General features: G+C 56.3%; 7 protein-coding genes across 7 annotated transcripts; 3 read left to right on the plus strand and 4 right to left on the minus strand.

Annotated features, from left to right (window-relative positions):
* Positions 1-64: 64 nt before the first annotated feature.
* On the minus strand, positions 65-2349 carry B0H64DRAFT_59301 (uncharacterized protein). Its single transcript, XM_062808482.1, has 3 exons — positions 1965-2349; positions 1759-1908; positions 65-1702 (listed from the first exon to the last, which is right to left on the minus strand). The coding sequence occupies exons 1-3, from the start codon at positions 2141-2143 to the stop codon at positions 430-432; spliced, it is 1602 nt and encodes a 533-aa protein (XP_062653989.1). The 5' UTR covers positions 2144-2349; the 3' UTR covers positions 65-429.
* Positions 2350-3735: 1386 nt separating this feature from the next.
* Positions 3736-4972, plus strand: B0H64DRAFT_59346 (uncharacterized protein). The gene is made up of 3 exons (XM_062808483.1): positions 3736-4019; positions 4079-4691; positions 4806-4972. The coding sequence occupies exons 1-2, from the start codon at positions 3934-3936 to the stop codon at positions 4575-4577; spliced, it is 585 nt and encodes a 194-aa protein (XP_062653990.1). The 5' UTR covers positions 3736-3933; the 3' UTR covers positions 4578-4691; positions 4806-4972.
* A 413-nt stretch (positions 4973-5385) lies between these two features.
* B0H64DRAFT_421021 (S-adenosyl-L-methionine-dependent methyltransferase) lies at positions 5386-6897 on the minus strand (the record flags this gene model as incomplete). The annotated part of the gene is made up of 7 exons (XM_062805504.1): positions 5386-5509; positions 5540-5620; positions 5653-6150; positions 6227-6267; positions 6324-6390; positions 6447-6631; positions 6784-6897. The coding sequence occupies 7 exons, from the start codon at positions 6895-6897 to the stop codon at positions 5386-5388; spliced, it is 1110 nt and encodes a 369-aa protein (XP_062653991.1).
* An 801-nt stretch (positions 6898-7698) lies between these two features.
* B0H64DRAFT_412451 (uncharacterized protein) lies at positions 7699-9135 on the plus strand. Its single transcript, XM_062804931.1, has one exon. It carries the CDS (start codon positions 8128-8130, stop codon positions 9103-9105), a length of 978 nt encoding a protein of 325 aa, XP_062653992.1. The 5' UTR covers positions 7699-8127; the 3' UTR covers positions 9106-9135.
* Positions 9136-9757: 622 nt separating this feature from the next.
* B0H64DRAFT_412452 (uncharacterized protein) lies at positions 9758-11566 on the minus strand. The gene is made up of 6 exons (XM_062804932.1): positions 11235-11566; positions 11103-11173; positions 10841-11052; positions 10695-10776; positions 10343-10634; positions 9758-10285 (listed from the first exon to the last, which is right to left on the minus strand). The coding sequence occupies exons 1-6, from the start codon at positions 11263-11265 to the stop codon at positions 10026-10028; spliced, it is 948 nt and encodes a 315-aa protein (XP_062653993.1). The 5' UTR covers positions 11266-11566; the 3' UTR covers positions 9758-10025.
* Positions 11567-11591: 25 nt separating this feature from the next.
* B0H64DRAFT_368504 (NADP-dependent oxidoreductase domain-containing protein) lies at positions 11592-12979 on the minus strand. The gene has a single exon (XM_062801981.1). The coding sequence runs from the start codon at positions 12721-12723 to the stop codon at positions 11764-11766; it is 960 nt and encodes a 319-aa protein (XP_062653994.1). The 5' UTR covers positions 12724-12979; the 3' UTR covers positions 11592-11763.
* Positions 12980-13951: 972 nt separating this feature from the next.
* B0H64DRAFT_479191 (HAD-like domain-containing protein) lies at positions 13952-15714 on the plus strand (the record flags this gene model as incomplete). The annotated part of the gene is made up of 1 exon (XM_062808289.1): positions 13952-15714. Exon 1 carries the CDS (start codon positions 14125-14127, stop codon positions 15712-15714), a length of 1590 nt encoding a protein of 529 aa, XP_062653995.1. The 5' UTR covers positions 13952-14124.
* Between the last annotated feature and the right edge of the window lie 365 nt (positions 15715-16079).

The raw sequence follows: 16079 nt of genomic DNA on the forward strand, positions 1-16079 counted from the left end.
TGGTCCATCTTGACCAACCACCTCGCATGTTCCTGCTTCGCAGATCCTCTGTCAACTCAGGGTTTTGGCATCCCTCCGACAAAATTCGAGGGAGAGCGCCGGTGCCGGCAACAGAGCCGGGACTGGTTGGTAGGCTCCAGTTTGAGCTGGAGAAACAAGACAACGAACGCTCCTCCACAGAAAGACTCGGCTTGCGTCCAAGGACAAAGAAATTTGGTGGAGTTGTTAAAGGAGTGCCGAGCCGCAGTATCCCCACGGCAAGACAGTGCAGCCAGTGGGTGTTACCCTATGTTGCGAGAGGCGAGAAGGAGGGACGGGTCGGATGCGGCCCTGGCGGCATCGGAGCATTCATCTACTATCGGGTGATGCAGATCATCCATCATCCACCAAGGACACATGATCGAGGTTGTGAGACTCGTTCCCAATTTCTCACCACACTCCGGTATTGACATCGGTGTCCAGCGGACCATCCCACACCTCGCCCAGCTCCGGCACTGTCTGCTTGACGCCCTTTTTCGCTTTGGCCAGCATCTCGGCCTGCACCTGGGTGAGCTTGTTGCGCCAGTGCTCGATTTCTTCGGGTTTTTGCAGGAGCCCGGGTAAGTCGACAAGGGCGAGCAAGATATCGGCAATCGCGGAGCTGTTCGGTCCTCTTGCCTTCTCGAGCGCGTAGTATGTCTGCATGAAGTAATTGACCGCCTCATCCATTCTGCCGGTGACATAGCGAAAGAAGCCCATGATGAACAGGTAGGTTGGGAGGACGCGTTGTGATTGGGGGTTCTGTGCGGATGAGGTTGGGAGATGTTCGCCTACCCGGTCCAACACTTCCTCTGCCTCGGCGAAGCGCCGGCATGTGATGTAAGACGTTGCGGTGCCGAGGAGCAGGCGACAGTGCGACGCAGCCAACCCGTCTTTGCTTTTCAAGACCTGGTCCTTTGCCTGGCAGGTGACGCGGTCAATCTCGGGGGCGGCATCTGACCCTCCTAGTCGAAGCACCAAGAGATACTCGCGCAGCGCTGTGATGGTGCTCTCGTCATCCACGTCGTCGCCTTGTCGAGACTCGACCTGGTCAAGACGAATCCTGGCTGTTCCTTGTAAAACAAGAAGGTAATCACTCATTGGGAGCGACTTGACGCGGGACCAAGCCAGGCTCATGGGATGTTTCTCCCCCAGTATAACGTCACATAACTTCGCCACGAACTGCACCACCACTCGCCCCAGTTCCGGCCTCCGTGCCGACAGATAAAAGCAGCATCGCATGAGTGCGGGGAAGACGGTAAAGTCCTGATCCCTAATAAGCTGCGGGAGGTCGTCGAGGAGGTAGTTGGCCAGCCGGACAGCATCGGCGTCCTGGCCGGGCCAGTCGGCGACATTCCGCAGCTTGTCGTACCATGTGTTGAGACGGGCGCTGGCGTCGACGCCACCGCGGCCGAAGTAGCGTTTGTGGTCCGGTGAAAGATGCCACATCCCTTGCTCAAAGGAGCCTTCGGTGTAATCGCGGAAGAAGCGCAGGATCTCCTCGTGCACGCGTAATTCGTGGGCGGCGTCGAGCTTTTGGGGGACGGACGCCGACAGTATCCGCGGGGATTCTGGCGGCGGTGTGGTACAGGTTATGTCGTGAGGGGACTTGCTGAGGTCGAGCGTGGTGCCGTGTTTGGCCCAAAAGTCGGGGGTGCGGGCGAGATATCGCTCGATATCTTCCCTGTGGTTGGGTCAACCAGGGGTAATGCATCGCGGGAGCCACTGTCGACAACTTACCAGTCGACCGGTCGGTTCCTAATGAAAAAAGTCGACTTCTTGCCAGAGATATCGCGCTGCTTCTTGAGCTTAAGCATGTAGGCCACCTCTGCAGCTTTGTTGTTCTTGTCGATCCCCCATTTTCTGATTCTAGTACGGAACATCTTGACGCTACGGGGGTTAGCACCGGTCTGCGAGGACGTTTGGGCTTGGCCGGGGGAACGAACGTTGCAAAGAAGAAGTGGTTCAGTGCCATGTACTCCATTACTTCCTGCAGGGATCGTTTCTCATGCAGGTACAGGCGAGTGATGGTCTCCCGGTGCGTGTCCCAGTCCTCCGGACTGGCGTAGAGCTCCTGCATGCTCGACTTGGTTTTGGACGGGCCCATTTTGGAAAGGCTTGACATAGTTATTAATTTTGTAGAACCGTTAAAGAGAGTCGAGAGGGCGCGGTGAGAAAGGAAGACCGTTTTCACACTCTGGCTCGCCTTTCTTGAATGCGTGTTGAGCCGGGAAGCTCGTTCCCCATGCGGTCGCCGTCAGACTCACCAGGCGGGCTTAGCCCGATGCCGTGGCGTCGACAGACAAGCGAGGAGAGGCAGTGTTCTTGGACAATGACGGCGATTGATTGGCTTTTCGCCCACGTTTTGGGAACTTTCCCTTTGGCGAGTGGAGAGCGCTTTCGGGCTTTCTCGCTTACGGTGGGGCACCAAACGTCCTTGCATGATGACCCAATCCGGTACTAGTGGACAGATGAGTGCGGATATTGCCGATGAGAGGCCCAGTCCGTTCGGTGAGAATCCGGGGAGGGTTTCTTGTTGATCTTACCGTCGTTAACCTGACCCAGAACAGTTGTCTTCTTGGAATTGACCGTTGATGATGCCATGGATCTAACTGCACTGAAGATCATTGCACACGAAGACCAGGACAGTGGGAAGGGACTGGTAGGGGTAGTACGCTGTACATCGAGGGGTTGAAAGTGGATGAAGAGGGTGAAATGGTGGTGGTTTTGTTTTTGGTTTGGGACAAGCCGGTGGATATGACGAGTGCCAATGGACGAGAAAACGAGAGGGTTAAGGACGTACGGTACGAAGGGGGGCATGATAGTGACGCGAAGGTTGCGTGTAAGTAGATATCGGAAGACATCAACAGGATTTCGGGACTACCTCGAGACAAACTTGAGTCGAAAGAAACGGATTGAAGTATGATGACATCAACGGGAGCCTCGACCTGGGGGTGACAACGACAAACGGCTAACCCTGAAAAGTGCCGTCAGACCGTTAACCGAGAGAGCCCAGGCCGGGTATCGATGCTAGTCGAGGTCCGCAGTCGTCCTGTTTCCCCATCAGCCGCAATAGTCAATGCCGCTCGGAGCCCGCTCCGCAACCTGAATAAGCTTATATCTCCAGACAAGCCCTAAATCCGATGGCTTCACTTGGCACCGTTGAGGCTTGTCGGGCGCCACCCTCTCCGCACCCTGTTCACATCAATGCCCTTTTTCGCTTCCGTCGAACCACGTGGGAAGGACAGCAGAGAAAGGGAGTCGGCGGGTATTCTCTAAAGTGGAGGTGTCCGCGAAGTGTCCAAGCCCCCAGGGCCCCGGCGCAGTTCGTGCAGTTCTTCCTCTGTGTCTGGCGCCTGGGACCCCGCGGCACGGACCCCACGGGGTCTCGTTCGAGCGAGGTCGCCGAAAAATATGTCATTTGCTGGAAGATGGCTGGAGGAGGAGGAGACTGCCAGAACGGCGCGAGTGAGCCGCCTGGATTTGAGAATTCCAAGAGTTAGGTAATAAGCAAACTGCTCAAACATTTGGACAACCTCCTCGCAACTTAATTAGAAAAGTAGCGTGAGACCAATGAATGCAGGTGTGCTAAAGATATTATTGAGTGATTGAGCAGCACTCCGGCGACAGTCCCTCGAAGAAGCGGCGAGGGTCCGAGACCAGGTCTTCGCGATTCACTTTCCGTTTTGGAAGTTGCCATGAAAGATTCTCTGGCGAGGACCCTGAGAGAGTGGAGCCCGGGACTGGGGTCGCTTCCAGGGCTGCCAAGCAATCCCCGGCCGGGGTACCGGGGTTCCTCGCGACATGGAACCGTAGGTTGAGCTGAGCAACCCGGCTGGACTTTCCTTGTTCTGGGTAACAACAACCTCCCAGAAACCCGCCGTCCGTCATCGATTGCCCGGTCGATACGAAGTAATGCAGCTGAACAAGGAACGCCAGCGAAAGATCCGCAACACGTTACACAGGTCGCTTCCCCGAGAAAATACCCCAGAGCTCGCGCTGTCAGTCAGGTCGTCTTCAATTGCAGTTTCCCAGCCGCTGACAACACCCCCGACAACAGATGGACGCGTAACCAGCAGCTCTCCCCTCTCCTCCGCCTCCCGCCCGAACTCCGTAACCAAATCTTCGAGATCGTCCTCGCCGTCGGCCAGATCAACGTGTGCTTCAAGAAGTGGGGACGCAGGGTGCAGATCAAGAATGGGCAGCGATGCTACGAGACGATCACGGGAGGTTTCTATTGCCGCATTCTGGGCAGGGACGAGAACCCGTGGTTAGGTCAGAAGGCGGACGCGACGGAACCCCCGCCTCGCCGCGGCATGACGCTGCTGTCGCCCGTCTGCCGCCAGCTGTACCACGAGACCGTCCTGCTCCCCTTCCGCCTCAACGTCTGGTCCTTCGAGTCTATGCATGTTCTGGATAGATTCGCTGTAAAGGAAAAGAGGCTACCTCGGGCGCATCGCCGCGCTATCCGATTGCTCTATGCCCAAGCGCTGTTGCCCAAGTCGGCAATGAAATACTTGGGTGGTCTGAAAGTAGTAGTACTTGGCACGGGTTCATGATGACAAATTGCAACCCACACATACGGGGCCGTCTGTCTCGAACAAGGAGTGGGAGGGAATAAATGTTCAGGCGGCCTCGGGGCGTCAGGGGCGTCGCTGACCACCATTCTCTGGGTAAGTAGACAGGACGCAGCCGCGCAAGGAAACCTGCGTTGTCTCTACATCGGAGCAGCGGGGGCCTCTTAGGGTCACCACGGTCAACCAGCATTGACATGATCCCTCGTCCAGAGCTTCCCTGTCCCCCAAAGGGTGCAACGCTGCCTCCTCTGCCACCTGGTGGAGGGCCATGTGCCAACGGCGAAAGAGTGGAGCCTCGAGTAACTCAACCCGGAGTGTAGGTTGTAGGGTAGGTAGGGTTCTGGTCTTCAGATTCCGGTCCCTGGGGATACCTTTGGCGTCATCTTCAGTCACGGAATTATTGCAGTGATCCCATCTCGGACATAGTACACCATGCGGAGAAACAAGATGGGCAATATAACAATCCCGTAGAAATGCGGCTGGTGGCAAAGAACATGACAAGAAATCAGCTCCCGAGGATCCTTCGCAAATGGGGTCAGGGTGTGGCCGTTATTGTGTCTTTGATCTTGGGGCCCAAATTAGACACAAAAAACAAAACCCGGCCTGTTAAGTCATTGCGCCAATCGCACATGTCGAATTACATAACTAAGACAGCACTATGGCAAGACGGCCACGAGACGCTGAAAGTATATCTAGCATAAGCTCCGCAGGGCTTGGGTCGTGTGAACTCTACTTATCCACTTATATCTTCCCCGTCTCGCTCTCTAAAACAGCCGACGCTCCTCTATCCTCATCCCCCTTGACAAGATGGCGCCCGTTCATTACTCGGGTTTCCTCCCGTACACCACACGATGGGGGTAGAGTGTGTGGATGCTCTTGTTCCGCATCTCGTGCCGAAGGTTTGCCAGGTACACCTGGATCTCTTCATTACTCCAGCCCATCACAGAGGACCAAACGAAGTTGACAAAGCCTGTACTCGGTTAGTCCGGAGGATCCACGTTGAAAGCGAGGGATGGGCGAAGGGGCTCAGAACATACCAGCCAAGTCCGTGTCCAACACCAGCTTCGCAAACATGCCAATCTCCTTTTGCTTCCTGTCTTCAGGCCAGTCGCCTATCGGGCACATGTAATCCTTGACGACGATGTCCACGAAGCCGGCTTCCTCCATGCCCTTTATTTGGACATCGTCCTGGATCAGGCGGAACGTGCGGCCGAATTTCTTCCCGCCTTCCGAAAAGACCTTGCCCCATTGGCCCATGGCGCTGTCCTCGGAGATCTCGCCATTGGCCGAATGCCACTCCGCGGCCTCGTCGTGATGCTCCATGTAACCGCCGGGCTTGCAGCATCGGAAGGCCTCGCGGTAGAAGGCGGGCCAGTCGATGATGGTCCCGATCATGCCACGGACGTGCACGAAATCAAAGGTGTCGTCTCTCCACGTCCAGGAGAGGTTGGCATCGTCGATTTCAAACTTGACGTTGGGCGGGATCCAGGTGGGCTGGATTGGGGAGATGTCGGTGCCAATTACCTCGGCGTCGGGATATTCGTCGCCAAAATCGCTGTGGGTGTTAATTAGCTCCTCTTTTCTCATTGACCACTCAGCCGACCAGACCAAACCGGGGAGTGTGAACGTACATGGCCCAGATGCCTGTGCCGGTGCCAATGTCGACGACTTTCTGAAAAAAGGTCAGTCTTGCGGCCTTCCCCGGTGCCTCCATCGGCTTCCACTTACGCTAATGTTATCCTTAAGGGGAGAAAGATACAGCTTCCCGTCTAATAAAAGCGTACAGGCGTGGTGGCTGGTAGGAGTGGTTAACTGTCGAGTGCCAAACCACCGGGCGCGGGGATAACCTACTGAATATCCATGGATTCGGTGTGCTGTGCATCGTTCGGGGTCCAGCCCTCGGATTTGCCGATCTCGCTGGCATACGTCCTGCCGAGAACGGTTCTGTACTGGAGGATGCTGCTCGAGAGCGAAGCCGTGCTGCTAGCTAGGTCCCCAAGTCCCGAATCGCCATCATACACGATCTCTTCTTGGACCTTGCAGGCCAGTCAGTACGGAGCCCTCGGTACCGGTGAGCGTGGGTGGTGATGAGACATACTGGTTCCCAGTGGGACGCGGGGAGAATGCCGGCATCGGCTGGCGTGCCGGACCCGCCCTGTTCGTCACCTGCGGGCGACCTTGGGGATACCGGAGACTTGGAAGGGGGCGATTGGGCCGGCTGGCTTTCCGTCGGCTTCTCCGGAGACTTGGAAGTGGGCGATTGGGGTGCCTGGCTTCCAGTTGACTTCTCGGCGTCGGCCATGTTGAACGACGAACCAGATGGGCGGGCGATAATATCGAAGTGAGTGCGCCACACAGGGACGGGGGCGAGGTACTGTGTCCAAACGGTTGCTTTCTGAGGCAATGCGGCAAACAGACCGAGGACAGGGCTCGCAAGAAGGAACGCGGGATGTCATGGGTAGTCGTTCGTTACATCTGACCCCCGGTCGCCATTCTCAGACCCGCCCGCTTGAATGTGATGATTTTTTTGCACGTGTCGCCAATGGGAAGTTTGCCAACCCATTTAGCTTGCATCGAGGAGCATGATCCGGTTGTATTTGGGAAAGCGTGGGATGAGGTGACCTTGTGTGTGCGTTCGCAGCCTTCCATCCGGTGTGTTGGCGACCGTTATCCCCCCGGGCTCCGCACCTCAACTGGGATAGATAACCGACAGTGTGTTCATGGGGGAGCACAGTACTCTCTGCATGAAGCTCGCCCACAGGAAAGGACGGAAACCCATGGGAAAAGATTGTGGCCTCTCCCAGGGCTGCGGGGTAACCCATGTTTTCTCTGCAGGCGGCAGGAGCTTCCGGTGAAGTTCCGTTGTGAACTCCCCGGCCCCAACCGCCCGCGTGTGGCCCGATGCAACGGTCCGGCCCCTCTTGCCTCGGGGATGTGAACCCTTTCCGACCCACATCCCGCACCACCTGCAGCTGGGCAGAGGTCGTCTCCCATTTTGGCGAGGGTGCGTGGCGGTCAAGAGAGGAAAGGGAAAATACTGTGGTCAGACTCCAATTGTTGGCTTGGCTCGCTTGGCTAGGTACCGAGGACTCCAAGAAACCATCGCCAGATAACAAAACAGGAGGAAACAGAAGATGGACCACTGCGTCTATACTAACGCCCCCATTCGGAACTCCGTGATTCTCGGAATCCGAGCCCCTTGCTCTCGTACAGGCCGTTGATGGTGTGAATCCCGTCTCGACAAGTGCCGGCCTTGACACCAAAACTTCAAAATGCACGACTACCCTGGCGTAGGCAATTCTGAAAACGGTGGAAAGAGCCATGATGAATTCTCAGTGAACATGGACTACAAGGCGACTCCCGTCAGGCTGCCCCGCTATTCCACATTGAACAACTGGATCGTTCTTGTGCCACCCGAGCCTTCTCTCTTCATTCGAGTAATTAGGTAGGTAATTAGCACTTTCAACCCCCTCCCTCCCCCGCACCCGTCACATTCCTGCTCTGGGACTCGACTCACCCAACACTGCCATGAATGATGGGCAGTCGTCCGGCCCGATCGCCGGCCTCAACGTCACAGTCCAACCGCAAGATGTCCCGCGAGATATACACTCGGGTGTACTCGCCAAGGAGTGCCGGCCAGCTCACGTCGGGGAGAGGTCCAACGGGGCCGTCGCTCTCACAGAATGACCTCCTCGTCGAGTTTACAAAACATGCCGATCTATGGAACCGAACACCCACGGCCCTCGTGTCGGTTAGCAACCGCATTGTGGACACGGTCCAGCGTGCATGCCAGAAATATAAATCTGGCGAATCCCCCGCGAATACCATCTGGGTGGTATTTATCGAAGTTCCAGCGGCCAGACGTCGGACGCCTACCGTGACCCGACTCCACCCCGCCCGTGACCTGGCGAAGCAGTGCCTGCGACGCTGGGGCCAGGAACTTTCGCACTTATTAGAACCCCCAGTCAAATTCGACCATGAATTCCTTTTCGAATGGGGCATACCCGATGACCACGTACTGCACCGAGTCTCCCTGCAGACGTTGATGGATCGCGGGCTCGACGTTAAGGCTTCATCAACCGCCGACTTTCAGGACTCTATGGCGAGACAGTTCTTCGGAGGTGACACTTTTGACATCGGCGTCAGCTTGGGTGGCTTCGCACGGCCGTTCGGGGCTCGAGCGCCCCTCGAGTGGATCGTTGCTCGGTTGTATTACGATTGTGTGCGAACAGAGACGGTTGATTGGAGCCCTTATATGATTATGCTCAAATACGATAAGGATGGCCATCATTACAAGATGGTCGAAATTAGCTTCTTTCGCGAGTTGGATGACGCGGTCGGCACAGTTCTGATGGACTGGTGGCTTGGAGACAGTTCCTTTGCAGACGATTACAGGGAATTTGAGCGCTGGCGAAATGCCATGGAGAAAAATAATAATGTACTGCGGGAAGGCCTATCGGCGAAGCAAAGGCAGGAAATTGAGGGAAGAGCTGTGAGTATAGGTCTATAGACCCGTAGTAAGAAAGGGTGCTTCAGAAAGGTCGTGCAGGTCCGCGTTTCCTCAAGCTCTTTTGCAATACGGTACGTGGACTTTTTGGACCAACCCGCTGATTCTAGAGCTCTGGTGATAATGGTGGAGGTCGTCGAGAAAATATCGAATTTGTCGTAAAGAAACAAATTATCCTTCCTGGGACTAGTTAAGTTTCCTAAGGGGGTACTCGAGAGGGCTGCTAGATGTGACCGTTTTGCGCCGCCCGACAACGCCTTAGACGCATCTCCATGGTACATAGCTACAAGACTACAAAATATCCGGGGCCGATCAGAAGTTCTGGACACCTGGTATGGCGAAATGAAACCGGTTCTGGAAACGACTAGATTGTTTCTTTTTCCTTTCGTTGTCCATGATCACAATCGGGCCTACAGTGTACTGTGTAGATCAATCCGGATTGTGCATCCCGTCATTCTCAATGACCGTCTCGATCTCAAAAGCATCATGACCTATCTTCCGGCACATCCAGACTTTTGTCTATGACGTAGCCGGTGGCCATCGACAGGCGGAGGTGAAGACCGGCGAAGGTTGGCATTGGGGGGAAATGTGGGGTGTACTGGCTGTGATTGACCCCGGGCATGCTGGGAGGAAGCATACGTAAACATTCCTGTTTGCAACTTGGATACCTAGGTACTTTGGCGAAGCTCATGTTTGTTTGTTTCCGCTTATTGCTCCTTGCTAGTGCTGTGGAATGGAGGCGAGATCGGCCGTCTATCAGTAGCACAGAGAGATTCGCCTGTTTCAGATAACAGCTCATAGCTATCGAGAGCAAGAGAGCATTGAAGCAATCATATTGTCAGGCCCTGTTCCCTGCTGGGACCATCGCCCGTGCCAGTGGTCCACCAGCTTGGAGTTAGCCGGCGTCCATGACCTTGAACCACTCATGCGTCTGCAAATATGCCAGCCAGGAAGTCCTCGGCTTTGGTGAACTGGTAATCCGGGAAGATCTGGTTCCACTCATCCGAAACAGTACCTGACCCGTCAGCAGCGTTGAGCAGAAGGCTGCGGAGGATATGCCGGGCGAGCGCCTCGTTATCAGACGGGGCCGCCCCGGGCTGGTCTATGGCGGGGAGCCATGATGTGTTGACAATGCCGGCTCTGAGATCATCGAGCTGCAATGTTTCAACCTCGTAAGGTTTACCTGCGTCATGAGTCAATTCTATCCCCTCTAGCCGAGGCCCCCAGCACTGGCACTTACCCCTTACTCTCTCACCGATGGCTATCTCTTCGGCCAGTGACAGGGTATTTCCGTTGATACCGCCAATCGTGGGCCATTCCCCTTCGTAGTCGATAGCCTTCACTACCACGTTGACAACGTCATGAATGGCGGTGTAAGTAATTTTGTTGGCCACACTACCCGGAGCCCGCGCGTGGCCCTCCGTATGATCGACCAGGGTGAAAGGGGTAGGTTGGATGTGTGTGGAGATCTTGCGCATCCCGCCGAGATAATTCAAGAACCAGCCAGGCTGGAACAGGCAGTACTCGATGACCTGATCGAGATGGGTGAGACTTCAGGGGCCACTATGACAAGATGCTGCATGATGGCTTACTTTCCTATCCCTGTTTTTCTCTGCCAAGTACTCCCGGACTTCGAGTTTGCCATGATACCAGCCAAATTGGTCGAGATTGGCGCTGTAAGTTACAAGTTAGCCTCTGGCTGTTATACCGCATCAATGGACGGGAAAGGTGGGTTTACAGCGACCACTCGCTGGGTGCAATACGCCTGACTCCGGCTTCGACAGCCGCATCGATCAAGGTCTTTTGGGCGGCATTATCCGTATCCTTGTGAACTACGATGAAGGAGAGCACGGTATGAACCCCCCGAAGGACCTGGGTAAGGGCTTCTTTATCCGAGAAGTCCACCTTTACCCACGTGGTCCCTTTTACAAGTTCCTCGGGGGCGGCATCCTAACCAAAATCAGCCATAAAAGCCGCAAGGGAGATTGTCCGTGGCGTACCCTCCGGGAGAGAAGGATGATTTCGTGCTTCCCGGCGGCTACCAAGCCATCGATGACCTCGCGAGCTAACACTATGGCATATAGTTAGTGAGCCTCGGGTAGGGGCCAGGGAAGTGCGAGTCTAAAACATACGTCCAGGGCCGGCAATGGCAATTTTAACCATGATCTCAATCCGTGAGCGAGTCGAAATAAATCTGACTGTTAGTGCCGGTTCACAAAATGGTAGTCCTCCCTTATCCCGAGCACAGAAATTGAGATGGTATTGCACAACCCGCGTGAGCCAATATAATTCCAAGGCCTTTTTATCTGGTTGCGGGGGCTGGATTTGAAGTCCGAGTTGACAAATAGTGCAGCGTATCTGTGTCAGCCATCATCGCGTATTCCTACAGCCAACCACTCGAATCAAAAGCTTTCCGGTGGGGGTTAGCATCGGGTCAATAAGCGAGTTTTTGATGACACTCGACTGGCGGTTCATCAACACTATGGAAACTGAAGGCCGAGCCATCGTTGATGTCAGTACTTCATGTCTTTTCGGTCTTGAGACCTTCTCTAACAATGTAACCTTATCCCAGATCCTTTCCTTTTTCAAAACCCGCCGATACAACCTTCTTCCCGATTTTTGTATCCTCACCTCACTGGCTCACCCGCCTTCTGACGCCCATTACTGCGATTCCTCAGGCCACACATCCAAGCCAAAAGTATCCTTCATATTTACAAACCGGCAGTGCCTCCCGCGGGCCACATCCTCGACCGCGTTGAACTCCTCATCCGTCAGCTCCGGGATCTGGAGGTTGCTCTCGATGCGGCTGGGCGTCGAGCTCTTGGGCAGCACGACGTAGCCGCGGCGGAGACCCCAGGCGAGCAGCACCTGGGCGAGGTTGTGCCCGCTGTGCTCCGCCACCTTGTTCAGCGTCGGGTCCGAGCGGACCGTCTCGCCCGTCGACGGCACCTGGTTCTGCGACCCCAGCGGCGAGTACGCCGCCGGCAGGATCTGGTTGTCGAGGCAGAACTGCACCAGCTCCGTGTTGGGCAGGAACGGGTGGATCTCAACCTGGTTGACCGTCGGCTTGATGCGAGCCATCTCGAGCAGCTTCCGCAGCCCCGGCACCGTCCAGTTGGACACGCCGATGGCTTTGGCCTTGCCGCTGTCGGCCAGCTCCTCCATCGCCCGCCAGGTCGGCTCTTGGTTCTCGGTCAACTCCTTGTTGATGATGTACTTGCCGTCGGGGCCGAGCTTGACCGTGTGGTCCTCGTTCTTCTCGGCCGCGATCGGCCAGTGCACGAGGAAGAGGTCGATGTAGTCGATCTTCAGCTTGTCGAGCGAGTTGTTGAAGCTCCACTTGACATCTTCAGGCCGGTGCAGGTGGTTCCAGACCTTGGTGCAGATGAAGACGTCCTCGCGTTTGACACTGGGGTTCTTGCTCAGGAAGTCGTGCAGAGCGTCGCCCACCTCGTCCTCGTTCTGGTAGAACCACGCACAGTCGAGATGCCGGTAGCCGACTTCCAGCGCCTTGGTTACTGCCTTGTACGTCTCTCCCTTGGCGCCCTCGTTGGCGAAGGTCCCGAAGCCCACGGCCGGGATCTTGACGCCGTTGTTGAGTGTGTAAGTCTTGGATGCCATGTTGAGAACGTTGGTAGTACTGTCTTGCTTCCTCGCTTGGGGGCTCACGCGCGGGAGGTGGGATTTTGCTGACAACTTGGGCCGAGTACCTAAGTGATAGAATGGAACGTGCTGCTTGCGTGTGGGATACCTCGAAGTTCCCCCTGAGTCCACTTCCTGGGATGATGCGTCAAATAAACTGATACAACGCAGCCAAGACGTGTTCACTTGGATTCTTTCCCTGGCCACATATCGCGCGGCTCTAACGGCATCTATTTTCGGGTCTCGCGTTTGAAAGAAGTGTCGGTGACGGACCATTGAAAGGGACCAACACGTCGATCCGCAACCTTGTACAACCTAGTCAGTTCCACAATGTGACGTATTTCAAGGAGGATCTTTTTGAGGCTCCACAAACATCTGAGGTTTTTTACATCGACCGGCAACTCACGGCAACGCGCATGAATAACATTCGCGGCCTTGGTCGGCGAGACCCCCTTTTCTGGAGCCATCAAAACCCACATCTCATGCCTGATTCGAGCTATCGATCTTCAGGTCCGAGTCATGTCGGGGGAATCTCCCGAGTCCCCCCGTAACATATTATCGCCTTGCCAAGGTCGCTTGGTCTCACCGACAAGCTTTTCCTTGACAGCCGCATCCGAGTGCACCAACGGGCGATCGTTTCGGTGGCACGGAGGCGACCGCCACGGACTCGGGCTCCGCAAAAAGACCCCTCTCCGTGAAGAAGTGTGTATGAGATTTCCGGAGACGCTGGGGCCTTCTGGGACCTCCGGGACCTCTGACGACATCGACGTGTACCGTTGGCACCGCCGGCGGAAGCTCCCGTTCACCACGACTACACGATTAGACAATGTGGTAAGCTTGACTGGCAATCCGCCTATCATCATTGGCAAGCTTTTGCCAACACATACTAGTTACATGGTTTACTTGGGAGGGTTCCATCATGATCCGCGAAGGATGGGCTGCAACACAACAAGTGTGATAACATGTGAATTTGATGAGCCATGGCTGCCACACGGGTGCACGGGTAGCGGCAAAAAAAGTCCTAGTATCCATCATCGGGACCCTTGTGGGTTTTCTTCGACCGCCACTCCATAGTGTCGTCATACTGGAGCTCAAGAGGTGGATATTGATGTTTATCTGACACGACGTTGGCTGATAGGCAGCGCCGAGGGCCTCCAACAGATAGCACAGCACAGGGACGCGGATACACCGACGAGTGCACGTTCCGAGGGGTTGTTCCGGACGCCATCTGGAGATTCGCTTCCGGCCGCCTTGATATAAGACCGCCCCCGTCCCAGGGGAAATCAGGTTTTGTCAGTATTCACATCACTACCACCCCCGTGCCCCATCATCACAGTATCAGACCCCTACCGTCTCGTCCTTCTTGAGAAATCTGCCATCATGTCGAAACCGGGATTCAAAGAAGTCGATTTCGGCTCGTCCCCCAAGCACTCTATCCACACTCCCCCTGATTCCCCTGAGAAGACCACACACCCCAAGGACTTCCCGATCCTTCCCAAGAAGGCGGATGGCCAGGTCAGCACCGGGGCGGGCCATGCCAGGAAAGAGAGCAGGACCAAGATGAGCCTGGGGAGCCTCGAACACAACCTCACCATCCCGACATCACCAAGTTCCCACAACACAATCGAGGTGCCGGCCCTGAGGTCGCCCGACGCGGACACCACAGAGTTCATGCACCATCTCTCGTCTACCCCGTCGACAAAGCAGAGGCGAGTGTCGCGCAACTCGTTTGGCGCTTCGCTACCCATCCCCAAGTCGAAGCGGCAGTCACGGCTCAGCAGCGTCACATACCCGGCCGAGGCCAAGGAGGCTCTCTTGGGCAAGGCCGGCACCGTGCCATGCCGCGACATTCTGGCCTCGCAGGTGCAGGATGTCTTTGCGCACAAGGTCAAGGCGGCCAAGAACATGGCGTTCGTCTTCGACATCGACGGCGTGCTCGTCCACGGTGACCGGCTGATCCCGCAGGGGCAGCAGACGCTCGATATGCTCAACGGCAACAACCAGCTGGGCATCAAGATCCCGCACATCTTCCTGACCAACGGGTCCGGCAAGCCCGAGCTGGCGCGGACGGAGCAGCTGTCCAAGATCCTCAAGAACCACATCGACACGGACCAGTTCATCCAGAGCCACACGCCGATGCGGGCGCTGGCCGAGTACTACGAGACGGTGCTGGTGGTGGGCGGCGAGGGCTACCGGTGCCGCGACGTGGCCGAGGAGTACGGCTTCAAGAACATCGTGGTGCCCAACGACATCGTGGCGTGGGACCCGTCCATCGCCCCCTACCGGGTCTTCACCGACGAGGAGCGGGCGTCGTCGCGGCCGCGCGACTTCACAAAGGTCAACATCGACGCCATCCTCGTCTTCTCGGACTCGCGCGACTACGCGACCGACATGCAGATCATCATGGACCTGCTGCGGTCCGAGAACGGGCGGTTCGGCACGACGGCCAAGGACCCCGTCTCGCAGCGGATCCCCATCTACTTCTCGCAGGGCGACCTGCTGTGCCCGACCGAGCACCCGATCCCGCGCATGAGCCAGGGGGCCTTCCGGATCGGGCTCGAGGCCATGTACAAGGCCCTGACGGGCGTTGAGCTGGAGCGGGTGGTGTACGGCAAGCCCGAGCTGGCCACGTACAAGTACGCCGACGAGGTGATTGCGTCGTGGATGGACTCGCTGCACGGCGAGGAGCGCGTGCCCGAGAATGTCTACATGATCGGCGACAACCCGGCCTCGGACATCGTCGGCGGCAACATGTACGGCTGGAACACCTGCCTCGTCCGCACCGGCGTCTTCCAGGGCGGCGACAACGACGACGAGAACCCGGCCAACTTTGGCGTCTTCCCCAACGTCTGGGAGGCCGTCACCGCCGCCTGCCGCAAGCAGCTGGGCGACGACTTTGTCTTTGAGTGGGATGCCAGCATCGTCAACCCGGTGTTGCACGACACGGCCACCTCGGCCATTGAGGTTTGAATTGGCGTTATGATGGATGGGTTTGGCATGGGATGGGATGGGATGGGATGAGCTTGGATGACAAGGGATCGGTGAACAGGACCGAGATAAAACAGATAGACCAATACCAGCCTCGCGGCAGCAACCACGCGTTGCCTAGCTTTTACAGTATACCTTTTGTGCCTGGGCTTGAAGATGTGTATGAGTGTTGGGCCATGATGCCGGTTGTGAGTGAGAGTATCGATTGGAATTCGCAATGGTGTTTGATGAAGGGTACAGGTAGGCAGGGTAACAAGCAGTAAAGACGACATGACCAAGTCCCCGGGTTAAATATCCGGGACTTCCATATTGCCCCAAGTGCTGGAGTTACATGCCCTCCGGCAATT

This window comes from Chaetomium fimeti (assembly GCF_033439085.1).
Source record: "Chaetomium fimeti strain CBS 168.71 chromosome Unknown B0H64scaffold_13, whole genome shotgun sequence".
Lineage (NCBI taxonomy): Eukaryota > Fungi > Ascomycota > Sordariomycetes > Sordariales > Chaetomiaceae > Chaetomium > Chaetomium fimeti.